The sequence below is a fragment of the Leucoraja erinacea genome, chromosome 9, assembly GCF_028641065.1.
Source record: "Leucoraja erinacea ecotype New England chromosome 9, Leri_hhj_1, whole genome shotgun sequence".
In the NCBI taxonomy this organism is placed as follows: Eukaryota; Metazoa; Chordata; class Chondrichthyes; order Rajiformes; family Rajidae; genus Leucoraja; species Leucoraja erinaceus.
This window is the reverse complement of record NC_073385.1, coordinates 46,213,838-46,229,672: the sequence shown is the minus strand read 5'-3', so window position 1 is coordinate 46,229,672 and position 15,835 is coordinate 46,213,838. Positions and strand designations below refer to the sequence as shown.

The 15,835-nt window shown below is 40.9% G+C and overlaps 1 protein-coding gene across 1 annotated transcript in view; it reads left to right on the top strand.

Moving 5' to 3' along the window:
- Nucleotides 1-15,835, top strand: part of fmn1 (formin 1) — a 314,864-nt gene that overhangs the window by 242,728 nt on the left and 56,301 nt on the right. The window contains 1 exon segment of the mRNA XM_055640724.1: nt 13,449-13,598. Within this exon segment, the coding sequence (XP_055496699.1) occupies nt 13,449-13,598 (150 nt within the window).

Below are 15,835 nucleotides of genomic sequence, written 5' to 3'. Positions count from 1 at the left end.
TTAATGAACGGAGGCGGAGTAAAATAAAGGGCCAAAGTGAAAGAAATTTGATGATTAATGTAGGTTCATGGGGGGAAATTGAAATACAAGCTTGGAAATTTAAAATCTGTGGCACTGGAAGATTATGGCTCAAAATAGCTTAATAACAACAATAGTGTCGGATGAGTGAGATCTATATTTGGAACAAGATACATATGGAAGTTTTGTATGCACTGAAGTTTACAGATGGTGGAGGATAGAAGACAGACTTCAGTCAAAAATGGAGATGAGAAAATAAATATTATGGTTTGCTTGGGAGGATGTAGGCAGACTTTATGATGCCAGGAATCCATTAGGATGCTGTGATTTTGAACAATCTTATTCAGCCAGAGATGGTAGTTGTAAAGGTAGTTTATGGTGAGACAACTAAGCTTGTATCAGTGCTCGGAGAAAATGACATGAGTCATCAATGTTTAACTGAAGGAAATTGTCTGTGATCAAACAATTTGCCAGTGCAGAAGTCCCAGACAATCGTAGAGGTCATGGAGTCGTGGTCAGAGCCAGTTGACATTCTGGGTCGGCCCTTTTTGCCTGAATTTGGCCCATTGCCTCAAAACCATTTGCATCCACATATCTGTGCAAATGTCTTTTGAAAGTCATAATTGTATCCAGCTTCCTCTGGCAACTTGTTCCAGATACCAACTACCCTCTGAGTGATAAACCTTTTCCTGAGATCCCCTCATATCTTATTTCTCTCACTTTAAGTTTATGCACTCAAGTATTAGAATCCTCTATCAAGGAAAAAAACTATGAGCATTCACTTTATTCATGCCCTCGTGATCTTGTACGTCTCCTTAAGGTCACCCCTCAACCTCCTATGCTCCTAAAAAAAAAAGTCCCAGTCTATCAAAAACCTCTCCCAATGACTGAAGCCCGAAACCACTCGGGTGAATCTCATCGGCAAGTTGTATTTTGTAGGGACATTTGTGGAGTCCTGCGAATTATGTAATTAAGGGACAGCTCCCCCAGCCACAATAGAACTGTACATCAGTTATGTTCATGTGTCTTGCTTCAGCCGGGTGGCTGACCACAATTTAAATGAATGGTTCCTTTGACTCAATGAGCGTGATTAGATCTTAACATAGATATCTATATTTTATTACCATCATTACATCAGTTGTACCATCTGCAAAGACCATAAGACATAGGAGCAGAATTAAGCCATTCGACCCATCGACTATGCTCTGCCATTCGATCATGGCTCATCTATTTTGACATCAATGCAAATTATGACATTGATCCTCAAATGCCTATTTCTATGTTGGACTGCTGTGAAAACTGTTTTAATGAAAACAAATCGAAAATACTTTGTGTCTTCAATTGGCATGCATAGCTATTCTTTTATGCTAAAACCATATGCCATTGGAAATGGAATATTACAAGTGATTCATGGTGAAAATATGGAATTCTTAAAGTTCTTATGTTCATAATTATAGCAGCAGAATTAGGCCATTCGGTCTATCAAGTCTACACCGCCATTCAATCATGGCTTATCTATCTTTACCTCACAACTCCATTCTCCTGCCTTCTCCCTATAATCCCTGACACCTGTACTAAACAAGAATCTCAATCTCCACCTTAAAAATATCCTCTGACGGCCTCCACAGCCTCCTGTGCCAAATGAATTCCCCCAGATTCACCACCCTCTGACAAAAGAAATTCTGCCTCATCTCCTTTTTAAAAGTACGACCTTTTATTCTGAGGCTATGGCTAGACTCAGGAGGGAGGATTTCGGAGTGAGTCGATGGCAGTACGTTCAGGGGGGGAGTGATTGGAGTGAGATAGGGGAGTGGAGAAGTTGAGGCGGTTGATGTCGCGATGGCAGTTTTAGATAAAAAGTCAGTCTGAAGAAGGGTTTCGGCCCGAAATGTTGCCTATTTCCTTTGCTCCATAGATGCTGCTGCACCCGCTGAGTTTCTCCAGCATTTTTGTGTACCTATGGCTAGACCCACCCCAGTAGTGGAAACATCCTTTCCACGTCCACTCTATCCAGGCCTTTCACTATTCAATATAATTTTAAATGAGTTAGCTCTTCGTTTAGATTCCAGCTGAATGCAATTATTTTAACATCTGCAAGGACACAAAAAAGGCTAGAATTTTTAGAATTAATAAAGAGAAGTGAGCAGAAATAATAGCTAAGGTAGACAAAAATGCTGGAGAAAATCAGCGGGTGAGGCAACATCTATGGAGAGAAGGAAATAGGAAACGTTTCGGTTCGAGACGTAATAGCTACATGTTTTTCTACAGAAACCCAGAATAATTTTAATTTCAGCTCCTTTTGACAAATTGTGCAAATTTCCATTCCTCTTCAGATCAAAGCAACTGGTAATAGGAACTTGACAATAGGTGCAGGAGGGCCAATTTGGCTTCGAGCCTGCACCGCCATTCACAGTGATCATGGTTGATCATCCACAATCAGTACCCCGTTCCTGCCTTCTCCCCATATCCCCTGACTCCACTATCTTTAAGAGCTCTGTCTAACTCTCTCTTGAAAGCATCCAGAGAATTAAACTCTGCTGCCTTCTGAGGCAGGAAATTTGTAAGATTCACAACCCTCTGTGTGAAAAAGATTTTCCTCATCTCTGTTCTAAATGGCTTACCCCTTATTCTTAAACTGTGACCCCTGGTTCTGGACTCCCCCAATATCGGGAACATGTTTCCTGCCTCTAGCGTGTCCAAACCTTTAATAATCTTATATGTTTCAATAAGATCCCCTCTCACCCTTCTAAATTCCAGAGTATACAAGCCCAGCCGCTCCATTCTGTCAACATATGACAGTCCCGCCATCCTGGTAATTAACATTGTGAACCTAAGCTGCATTCCCTCAATAACAAGAATGTCCTTCCTCAAATTTGGAGACCAAAACTACACAAAATACTCCAGGTGTAGTCTCATTAGGGCCCTGTACAACTGCAGAAGGACCTCTTTGCTCCTCTACTCAACTCCTCTTGTTATGAAGGCCAACATGCCATTGGCTTTCTTCACTGCCTGCTGTACCTGCATACTTACTTTCTGTGACTGATGAACAAGGACCTCCAGATCTCGTTGTACTTTCTCTTTTCCCAACTTGACACCATTCAGATAATAATCTGCCTTCCTGTTTTTACCACCAAAGTGGATAACCTCACATTATCCGCATTAAACTGCATCTGCCATGCATCTGCCCACTCACCCAACCTGCCCAAGTTACCCTGCATCCTCATAGCATCCTCCTCACAGTTCACACTGCCACCCAGCTTTGTGTCATCTGTTAATGTTATTTTCAATCCCTTCATCTAGATCATTAATGTATATTGCAAATAGCTGCAATCCCAGCACCGAGCCTTGCGGTACCCCACTAGTCACTGCCTGCCATTCTGAAAGGGACCTGTTAATCCCAACTCTTTGTTTCCTGTCTGCCAACCAATGTTCTATCTGTGTCAGTACCCTACCCCCAATACCATGTGCACAAACGAACATTGTGGTAGAAAACACATATCCCGCAATTTTTAGTGTTCAGTACAGGTTTAGTTTAGAGATACAGTGCGGAAACAGGCCCTTTGGCCCACCGAGTCCATGCCAATCAGTGATCCCCGCACATTAACACTATCCTACACACACGAGGGACAATTTACACATACATCAAGCCAATTAACCTACATACCTGTACGTCTTTGAAGTTCTCAGAGAAAATCCGTGTGGTCACGGGGAGTACATACAAAATACATACAAACGGCCCCCCTAGTCGGGATCGAACCCGGGTCTCTGGTACTGCAAGCACTGTAAGGCAGCAACATCTACCGCTGCGCCACCATGCTGCCCATGTTAGCAGATGGTTATCTGAACTAATCAATATCAAAATCAATATTCATACTGCTGGGTTGTAAGCTGCCCAAGCGAATATGAGGTGCTGTTCCTCAAATTTGTATTTGGCCTCACTCTGACAATGGAGGAGGCCCAGGACAGAAGGGTCAATGTGGGAAGGGGAATTAAAGTGTTTGACAACCGGGAGTTAAGGTAGGCCCATGCAGACTGAGCCAAAATGTTCAGTGAAACGATCAACTAGTCTACGTTTGGACAAACCGATGTATGAGTCCATACATTGAACAATGGATACAACGGTTGGAGAAGGTGCAAGTGTCTAACCCAAAAGGACTGTCAGGGTCCCTGGGTACAGAGTCGAGGGAGGAGGAATAGGGACAGGTGCAGCATCCCCTGCGGTTGCAGGGGAAGGTACCTGGGGAAGGGGTGGTTCGGGTGGGAATATTTTGCTTGAACAGCTTAAAACCTAATAGTATGAATATTGATTTCTCGAACATCAAGTACCCATTGCATCCCCTCTCTCCCCACCTCCCCCCCCTTTCTCCCACCATCCAAGTCATTGTACTAGTTTTGTAGTTGTCCTGTTGAGTCTCAATATCTGTAACTTGCTCTCACCTAGCCCACAGCTAACAATGGCTTGATTCCTTTATCATTTTTACCTTTTTGCATATCTCTCATTCATTTGTTCAACATCTCTCTATATCACCATCTACAACCCTAATTTCCCTTGCCCCTGACTCTCAGTCTGAAAAAGGGTCTTAACCAGAAATGTCATTTATTCCTTTTCTCCAGAGATGCTGTCTGACCTGATAAATTACTTCAGCTTTTTGTGTCTATCTTCGGTTTAAACCAGCTTCTGCAGTTTCTTCTTACTCAAAGCCTCCTGGACTCCAGTATCATGCTTTGAGAAGAAGCTACTAGTCCAACTATGGAAGTGTGTCATGCACAAGATCTAATCCTTGAGCTAATCCTAAAAGCTACTCCTTGAATATAAATGCTAGGAAATTTCAGCAAGACCACACTCTGCTGCTTACCTACATGGGAGGTCTAGTGATGGAACATCTGGACAGTTATGGTAGGTAGACAAAAATGCTGGAGAAACTCAGTGGGTGAGACAGCATCTATGGAGCGAAGGAAATAGGCAACGTTTCGGGTCGAAACCCTTCTTCAGACAGTTATGGTGCCTGCTTCTGCCCAATGTGTTCCGGGCTACTGCAAATGCACAAAGGTTTTGGAATTGTTTCTATTTTCCCGAAAATTTCAAGTAATAGGCCTAGATGTTCGCAGAGAAAACAACCCAAAATCTGAGCGATATCTTGTCTCAGGGATACAGTTTGGTCTTAAATTCCGCGTTGCTGCTAATGATTGCTGTGCTACTTATCCGATTCATGCTGCTAAACAGTTTCACCAATGGGAATAAAACAAACATGTCACCACCTTTGCCCTTCACCTTTCACTACACAATGCATTTTAAAGAGCTGCAAATACATTGTATGTGTAGAATTGAAGTCTTTCATCTCTTTCCAAATTGTACTTATGGTAAATGGCATTTTATTGTGAGTTCGCTCATTTTTGTTGCCAAAAATACATTAGATTTTTGTGGCAAACTTTGATTCCTCTTAACACCATAAAAGTAATACAAAATTAGTCTTGCGTTGTTGAGTAAGTATTGCAGAGGTCACATGTTTAGATCATGTGTGAGTCCATATAAAAATAGTAAGAAACCATTAAAAAGCATAATCTGAAATATTCTTAAAATTTAAAACTTAAAGAATGCAAACCAACTAAAATCAATGACTTGGGTTTTGCCCGTATTTATCCCTTTGCATTCCTTCGAGTTTAGGACTCTCACCTAAATGCGGATGTCCCAAACAAGTGGCCATACTGTAATTGTGAATTTTCCACTGCACTGTGCCACTGGAGCCCAACAGTGGAGCTGGTACGACCTGATGTTCCGCAAATATTTACAGTACATTTAGAAAGTATTCAAACCCCTTCACTTTTTCCACATTTTGTTACAGCCTTAATCAAAAATGGATTCAATTCATTTTCTTTATCATCAATCTACACACATTACCCCATAATAATGAATCAAAAACAATTATTTAGAATTTTTTGCAAAGTAATTAAAAAGAAATAACTGAAATATCACATTTACAAAAGTATTCAGACGCTTTGTTATGACACTCCAAATTGAGCTTAGGTTCAACCTGTTTCCATTAATTATCCTTGAGATGTTTCTACAATTTGATTGGAATCCACCAGTGGTAAAAAATGGATTAGACATGATTTGGAAAGGCACACACCTGTCTATATAAGGTCCCACAGTTGACAGTGCATATCAAAGCACAAACCAAGCCATGAAGATGAAGGAATTGTCCGTAAGCCTCCGAGACAGGATTGTGTCGAGACACAGATCTGGGGAAGGGTATAAAACAATTTCTGCAGGATTACAGGTCCCGAAGAGCACAGTGGCCTCCGTCATTCTTAATTAGAAGAACTTGGAACCACCAGGACTCTTCATAGAGCTGGCCGCCCGACCAAACTGAGCAATCAGGGGAGAAGGGCTTGTTCAGGGAGGTGACCAAGAACCTGATGGTCACTAACAGAGTTCCTCTGTGCAGATGGGAGAACCTTCCAGAAGGACAACTATATCTGCAGCACTCCACCAATCAGGCCTTTATGGTAGAACGGCCAGACGGAAGCCACTACTCAAAAAAAGGCACATGACAGCCCGCATGGAGTTTGCCAAAAGGCATAAAGGACTCTCAGACCATAAGAAACAAGATTCTCTGGTTCTGATGAAACCAAGATTGAACTCTTTGGCCTGAATGCCAAGCTTCACGTCTGGTGGAAACTAGGCACCGCTCATCACGGTGGAGCATGGTGGTGGCAGCATCGTGCTGTGGGGATGTTTTTTCAGCGGCAGGAACTGGGAGATTAGTCAGGATCAAGGGAAAGATGGACAGAGCAAAGTAGAGAGAGATGCTTGATGAAAACCTGCTCCAGAGCGTCCTGGACCTCAGACTGGGGCGGAGGTTCACCTTCCAATAGGACAATGACCCTAAGCACACAGCCAAGACAACGCAGGAGTGGCTTCGTGACAAGTCTGTGAATGTCCTTGAGTGGCCCAGCCAGAGCCCGGACTTGAACCCAATCGAACATCTCTGGATGGATCTGAAAATAGCTGTGCATCGACGCTCCCCATCCAACCTGACAGAGCTTGAGAGGATCTGCAGAGAAGAATGGGAGAAATTACCCAAATCCACATGTGCCATTGTAGCATCATACCCAAGAAGACTTAAGGCTGTAATTGCTGCCAAAGATGCCTCAACAAAGTACTGAGTAAAGGGTCTGGATACTATGTGAATGTGATATTTCAGTTATTTCATTTTAATTACTTTGCAAAAATTTCTAAACACCTGTTTTCACTTTTTTATTATGGGGTATTGTGTGTAGATTGACGATTAAAAAAAATGAATTTAACCCATTTTAGAATAAGGCTGTAGCGTTACAAAATGTGGAAAAAGTGAACGGGTCTGAATACTTTCTGAATGCATTGTATGCTGGGAAATTTGCTCTTAAATCCTGCATCGTGAGAATTTGCATAGAATCTGTGTGCCAATTCATTCCATAATGAGCTTGTTTTGAGAAAGTAAATTCTTATCTTCTTTTGCGTGTAATATAAATAACATCATTTATTAAAATCGTGTGGTTCGCATGCATTCCTGTACTATTAAATTTTCTTCATCACTGCTACAGGAGATCGGCTGATTGAGGAAAGACACTGAAATGATACATCGTCCAATGCGCCATTTCATCTTCAATTACCCCCACCCCCTTTAAATTACCCATGTTAATAATTCCTTCATATTTCCCTTGTGGTTATAAGAGGTAGATATGAGTTGATAGATGGGTTTGTGTGGATGTGGGATGGTGGTTTGAGAAGTGGAATTGCGAAGCAGCAGAATTGGGTTACACCACAATTATTTCTCTTTTAATCAATGACTAACAATCAGTGATATACAAATGTTATTAGATGTTGTATTTGTGATAGAAAGTTTTCTGCCTTCTTAATACAACTGCAAGAGAATAATAGAATCAATACTGCAGTCTCACTTTGTAAAATTCCTTGGAGCTTGTGTTTGTTAATTCTTTACCTCGTGTTGACAATTTGGCCTACCAAAGGCCAAAACTATCAACATTGCCATTTTTAATTTAAATTCTATGTTTTAACGGTCTAGAAATTCTGGTCTCAAAATGGCCAGTACCCAAGTTGCACGTTTTTGATCCAGAAAAATTGCTTTATAATATTTGTTTAGAGATGGGATTCAGGATGGTCAAGGCATAATGGGGCGTGGGATGTGGTGATATGTATCACATGCTGGTTAGACTGGTAAAGAATAAGAAGATGAACCAAAGTTTTGGTTGTTGGGATTATAAGAAATGTATAAGAATAGATCCTTTATATCATAATCTTATCTTATATTAATGAATGTAGGACCCATAGGAAGTTATTCAATGATTTGACCTGCTATTCATTTAGTACATGCAACAGCGTAAAGTTTTAATTAACAAAAAAGCTACCATTTATATACGGTATCAGCTATATTGGAGCAAAATATCCCCGAACACTTCACAGGAATATTACCAAATACAGATTTCTCCGTTTGGGTAGGGTAGATCGGAGGTGTCAGTGTTGCAGTTGAATAAAGGGGACTATGGGGTCATGAGGGAGGAGCTGGCCAAAGTTGACTGGAAAGATACACTAGCAGGGATGACAGTGGAACAAAAATGGCAGGTATTTCTAGGAATAATACAGAAGGTGCAGGATCAGTTCATTCCTAGGAGGAAGAAAGATTCCAAGGGGAGAAAGGGACGACCATGGCTGACAAGGGATGCCAGGGACAGTATAAAAATTAAAGCGAAGACGTACAACGTAGCAAAGATGAGCGGGAAGCAAGAGGATTGGGTAATGTTTAAAGAACAACAGAAGATAACCAAAAAGACAATACGGGAAGAAAAGATGAGGTACGAAGGTAGGCTAGCCAAGAATATAAAGCAGGATAGTAAAAGCTTCTTTAGGTATGTGAAGAGGAAAAAATGAGTTAAGACCAAAGTTGGACCCTTGAAGACCGAAAAAGGTGAATTTATTATGGGGAAAAGGAAATGGCACACAAGTTGAACAGGTACTTTGGATCTGTCTTCACTGAGGAGGACACAAACAATTTTACTGATATAGTAGTGGCCAGAGGATCTGGGTTGACGGAGGAACTGAAGGAAATCCACATTAGGCATGAAATGGTGTTGGATAGACTGATGGGACTGAAGACTGATAAATCCTTAGGGCCTGATGGTCTGCATCCCAGGATACTTAAGGGAGGGGCTCTAGAAATCATGGATGCATTGATGATAATTTTCTAATGTTCTATAGCCTCAGGATCAGTTCCTATGGATTGGAGGGTAGCTAATGTTATCCAACTTTTCAAGAAAGGTGGGAGAGAGAAAACAGGGAAATATAGACCAGTTAGCCTGACATCGGTGGTGGGGAAGATGCTGGAGTCAATTATAAATGATGAGATAGCCGATATTTGGATAGCAGTAACAGGATCGGTCCGAGTCAGCATGGATTTACGAAGGGAAAATCATGCTTGACTAATCTTCTGGAATTTTTTGAAGATGTAACTAGGAAAATGGACAAGGGAGAGCCAGTGGATGTAGTGTACCTGGACTTTCAGAAAGCATTTGATAAGGTCCCACATAGGAGGTTAATGGGCAAAATTAGGGCACAATGTATTGGGGGTAGAGTGCTGACATGGATGGAGAAGTGGTTGGCAGATGGGAGACAAAGAGTAGGGATTAACGGGTCCCTTTCAGAATGGCAGGCAGTGACTAATGAGGTACCGCAAGGCTTGGTGCTGGAACCGCAGCTATTTACAATATACATCAATGATTTGGATGAAGGGATTCAAAGTAACATTAGCAAATTTGCAGATGACACAAAGATGGGTGGCAGTGTGAACTGAGAGAGGATGCTATGAGAATGCAGGGTGACATGGACAGGTTGGGGGAGTGGGCAGATGCACGGCAGATGAAGTTTAATGTGGATAAATGTGTGGTTTTCCACTTTGGTAGCAAAAACAGGAAGATAGATTACTATCTAAATGGCGACAAGTTGGGAAAAGGGGAAGTACAATGGGATCCGGGGGCCTTTGTATATCAGTCTATGAAAGTAAGCATGCAGGTACAGCAGGGAGTGAAGAAAGCGAATGGCATGTTGGCCTTTATAACAAGAGGAATTGAATATAGGAGCAAAGAGGTTATTCTGCAGTTGTACAGAGCCCTAGTGAGACCACACCTGGAGTATTGTGTGCAGTTTTGGTCCCCTAATTTGAGGAAGGACATTCTTGCTATTGAGGGAGTGCAACGTAGGTTTACAAGGTTAATTCCCGGGATGGCGGGAATGTCATATGCTGAGAGAATGGAGCAGCTGGGCTTGTACACTCTGGAGTTTAGAAGGATGAGAGGGGATCTCATTGAAACATATAAGATTGTTAAGGGTTTGGACACGCTAGAGGCAGGAAACGTGTTCCCGATGTTGGGGGAGTCCAGAACCAGGGGCCACAGTTTAAGAATAAGGAGTAAGCCATTTAGAACAGAGAAGAGGAAACACTTTTTCTCACAGAGAGTGGTGAGTCTGTGGAATTCTCTGCCTCAGAGGGCAGTGGAGGCCAGGTTCTCTGGATACTTTCAAGAGAGAGCTTGATAGGGCTCTTAAAAATAGCAGAGTCAGGGGATATGGGGAGAAGGCAGGAATGGGGTACTGATTGAGGATGATCAGCCATGATCACATTGAATGGCAGTGCTGGCTCGAAGGGCCGAATGGCCTACTCCTGCACCTACATACACCTGCAAACAAGGATTTCTCTCGAGCTGCTGCCCTGTGTTTCACCGAGACCTGGCTTTGTGAGTCGACCCCGAACAGCGCGCTGCAACTGGCTGGCTTCCAACTTCACTCAACCGATTGCAAAGTGGAGGCAGCTGGGAAATCAAGAGGTGGTGGAATATGCTTCTATACCAACCAGGACTGGTACAGCGACATCACGGTAATGTCAAATTTCTGCTCTCCCAACCTAGAATCTCGCTGGAGTTTACATTCTCGCTGGAGTTTCCCCCCCAAGCCTGTGTACGTGAGGCGCAAATGCAACTCGTTGACCAGGTAATGAGGGTAGAGAGTGACTTCCCGGACTCCATGGTCATTGTTTTGGGGGACTTTACCTCAGCCGTGACCTTCCAAAATACAGACCATGTTATCTGTCAAAGCTGCCACTGCCAGACATAAAAACTGTTTTTATCTACGAGTAGTTGCTTTACTCAACAGCCAAAAATCTGTAGCCTCCCTTTGATCTGGTATTTTGTTGGTTCACATGCTTGATCAATGGTATTTTATCATTAATGTTTTATTATTATAAATGTTTAGGGTTTTCTGAGTCATTCGTAACTGTCACTGTATGTCATGTTGTTACTTGTGGGCAGAGCACCAAGGCAAATTCCTTGTATGTGAATACTTGGCCAATAAACTTACTTACTTACTTACTTACTTACTTACTTACTTACTTACTTACTTACTTACTTACTTACTTACTTACTTACTTACTTACTTACTTACTTACTTACTTACTTACTTACCTATTGTCTACATTATATATTTGAGTTTTGTAAATGAGTTAAATTGTAAGGCGCATCTTAAAGGAAGCAAATGAGGTGGAGAGGTTAGAAGAGGAATTTCCAGACCTTAGGGCCTTGGCAGCAGAAGGAACAGCAATGGTGCCAACATTTAAGAATCACAAGTATCATGCTATTTTAGGCACACAATGTTGGAGTAACACAGCGGGTCAGGTAGCATCTCTGGAGAAAGGAATGGGTGACATTTCAGGTTGACACCCTTCTTCAGACTGCTATTTTATTAATTAATTGAAGATTACTAATGTAATCATAACATGAAGTTACACTTGAAGAATGAGTCTAATGTGGATCCAAATGCAAATAATTGCGAGGTGTTGAGAATCCTCTTAAATATTTTTCAGCTGAAATTAAAATATTAAAATAAAAGTATATTCATCACATCTTGCTGGAGCACTTTCCAATGTCAAAAGTGATTGGTGATAAAACAAGGTGTTCTTTCATATAATTTTATTTAAACTATTAAAACACCATGATTACAATGGTTATGGAAGGAATTTTAAGTTGACAACACAAGTGACTAATTAATGATCTAATTAATGCACCCTAGTGCTTATATAGACATTTTTACCATAGGGAACTATTTGAAACACTTTTTACTGCAAATTAAATGTTCTTTTCCATAATTTTTTTTTTGTATTTTTACTGCTGTATAAACCAATCCTGATGGTCTTCATTAAACTGATGTAGATCTATGTGTAAATGTTTGATGTGCTATTCTCTTGAGGGGTAGTAAAATAATCATTGTTCAGTTAAAGACTAATTTGAGCTCAAGGGACCAAGGCTCATCACAGCTAGTGAAAATTAAGCTGCTTAAAATGTTTATCCTATCCTCTTGATCCTAAACTTTGATGATTGAAGAACGGTGAATGATCTGTAGGATTCTAGAAGTTATACTCCTCTACTGCTAAATATTAACTTCGGAATTTAAATATTTCTTAAAGACAAGAAGATAAGAAGGTCCATAATAATCTTCCAAAGCTCTGGTGTATCAAAATGCAGTATGCATTCATTAAACCAGTGTGAGAAAGGTACTTTAGTGATTCAAGTCAACGCTTGCCATATTTACAGGAAGGAAGGGGTAGTTGTTTGAAAAGGTTTGTGGCAGCAAGTAGCCACGTAAAGAAAAAACAATTTAGAACAAAACTGAATGAAACAAAAACATAATTAAAACAGAAATGTGCAAAGTAGCTATTGTGGATCTATTGAACTGATGAATTTGTGTTGAACATGCGTTGCAGCTACCAAAATTCTAAATAATATCATATCATTGTATTGAATCCATGTCTGACTTTTATGTAGATATGTTGATGAGATCAGTAACACAATATTGTATTTCATTGCATTTCAACTGAATGGCACCTTAGTTGTCAGAAAGAACATGAGTTTAAACAGATACGAATCATTTGAAGTGCATGAATGAAAGGAAAGTGTGCAGTTCAGACTTTATGTGTCTGTACTTGTTTATGTTATGTGCCTGGAGTCGCTCACTTTGGTAGACTAATGTGAACTTGATTTCATTCTTTACCCAGTTTTAATTTAATTTGTGGGGTTGGGAGTGGTGATATATATTTAAATGAGGGCATTGATACCCCATTATTTTCCTATAAAGACATTCAGTACTTGAATATTTATGCATGCATGTGGACATGGTTATATAGCCATTATAAATATCCCCTTTTGGGACGACTGTAGGTGTTTGAAGGTTACATTATACATGACAAGTGTTGCTGCCATGAATGTTGAAGCACAGGGAAGTCACAATAATTACAGAGTATTGGCTACTGACTTTGGAACAAGCCCTCAGGGAAACTACAGCCACCAGCAGGTTTGTGTGTTGACAGTTTTTTTTCTTTTCCTCCTAGCTTTGAAGATATAATAAGGTTCTTTGGGGTGAAGCCAAAATCTGGGGAGAAAGAGGTCGCTCCAAACAACATATTCATGTTGTGGTTTGAGTTCTGTACGGATTTTAAGAATACTTGGAAATGCGAAAGTAAACACATCTCTAAAGAAAGGTAAGAAAGATAAAATCTCCCATGGAAAACTTTTAATCATTTTGGAAAGTATTTCCTTTTTAATTTGAACATTTTTACTGTACCATCGAATCATAATTTACTTACTTTTTTATCTGAACTTGGCTTAAAAAAGTTTGATTCCCCCAGGGTGGGGTGAAGAAGTTGCCAAAATCTGCTTTACCCACAAGGAAGATAAACACACATAATCTGATAAATTACACTTTCCCAACTCTTTTCAATTACCTGCTAATAAAGTGGAATGAGAGCAGTGCTAATTCGTAACAGATTGTTTCACTAGTGCATTTTTATGTTGAAAAAGCCTAAATGAGCTGATATTATTGTTGCAGAAAGTACAGACAAATAAAAGCAAATGCTTTTCTAGTTATTAAACTTCACTTGCATCAAAGAAAACCCCCCCAGACCTCGGCCACACTTAGCACAATGTCAGAGCCCCACACTGAATTTACGGCAGCACATATGACCCCAAGTATCCTGCTGGGGACATCAAACTGCGTGACACTGCTTCTCGCAACAGTCTCCTGATTTTATTGGTTTGGGAAAGAATAACCTTATCCCATATTTGCTTTTAGGTAAGGTTTCATGAAGGAAGTTTTTATGTGTGAGCTACATTACAACTTAAAGATTGGCATTTCCCAGTTCTTTGCTCTTTTTGCTCTCCAGTGTTATATACTCTGATTCAGTATTTTCAATTTTCTGTCAAAATAAGTATTGAAATTGTTAAAGTTGTGATGTTTCTATATGGACATTTTTAAACAACTATGGACCAAATAAAGAACTATTTTGTATGCCATTTTGCCAATGTTAAGGCATTGCTACAGGGTTGAATCTATTCAGATCCCAATATTTAGAAAGATTGCAAAACATTTAACTAATGTTTTAGCTCCAACATTACTGGTGTATTCCATAGAAAAATGAAATGAATAACATTTTTACCACAATAACACCTCTGAAAACTCAGTACAGTTCCCTGACAGTTTTTATAATGATCTTACTTTAGGTAACAATATAAGGACAAATGATTTTCTTTATTTGATTGTTTGGAAATTATTTATAATTATTTCTAAATGACCTTGTATGCCCTGCTATAATACTGATGTCATTAACTTGGAAAGGGTGAAGGAGAGATTGACCAGGATATTACCTGGACTTGTAGACACAAGGAACTACAGATGCTGGGTTCCAAACAATGAACATAAAGTGCTGGAGTAACTCAGCATTCGCAACACCTTAGTTCCCATCCAAACTGCTGCCTGACCAGGTACTTTCCCCTACAATTGCTGGAGATACAACGTCTGTCCTTATACCTCCTCCCTCACATCCATCCAGGGACCTCAACCGTCCTTCCAGGTGAGACCGAGGTTAACGTGCACCTCCTGTAACCTCATCTATTCCATTTCTTCGGGAAGACCAAGTGTAGTGTAGGTGATCATTTTGCTCAGTCCCGGTTGCTCACCATTTTGCTAACTGATCTTTCTGTCCTGGACCTCCTGCATTGCCAGACGCCACACACAAACAGGAGGAACACTACCTCATATTTCACTTGGGTAGCTTACAACCATGAACATTAAACTCTCCAATTTTAGGAACAAACCTGCAGACAACCATCCCCTTTCTGCACACCCCCTACACCTCTTTTTTACCATTCTATTCCCTGTGGCCCTTCAGGATTCTCACCAATTTCTTCCCTTCCACTCCCCAGCCCACCTCCCCACATCCCATTCCACTTATATTTCTTATTCTGGCTTCACAAGTCACACCTCTTCCATCTTTGTCATTATCTCATGCTTTGCTTTTCCCCCATGACCTCTGTGCAACCATCTACCTATCAAAACCCTCCCCCTCACGTACCCACCAATCACTTGCCAAGCTTTGACCTGTCCCCACTTCTTGTCCAGGTTTCTTCCTCCCCAACACAATCTGACTGAAGAAAAATCCTGACCCAAAATAATAGACAATAGGTGCAGGAGAAGGCCATTCGGCCCTTCGAGCCAGCACCGCCATTTAATGTGATCATTGCTGATCATCCCCAATCAGTACCCCGTTCCTGCCTTCTCCCCATATCCCCTGACTCTGCTATTTTTAAGAGCCCTATCTAGCTCTCTCTTGAAAGCATCCAGAGAACCTGCCTCCACCGCCCTCTGAGGCAGAGAATTCCATAGACTCATAACTCTCTGTGTGGAGAAGTGTTTCCTCGTCTCTGTTCTAAATGGCTTACT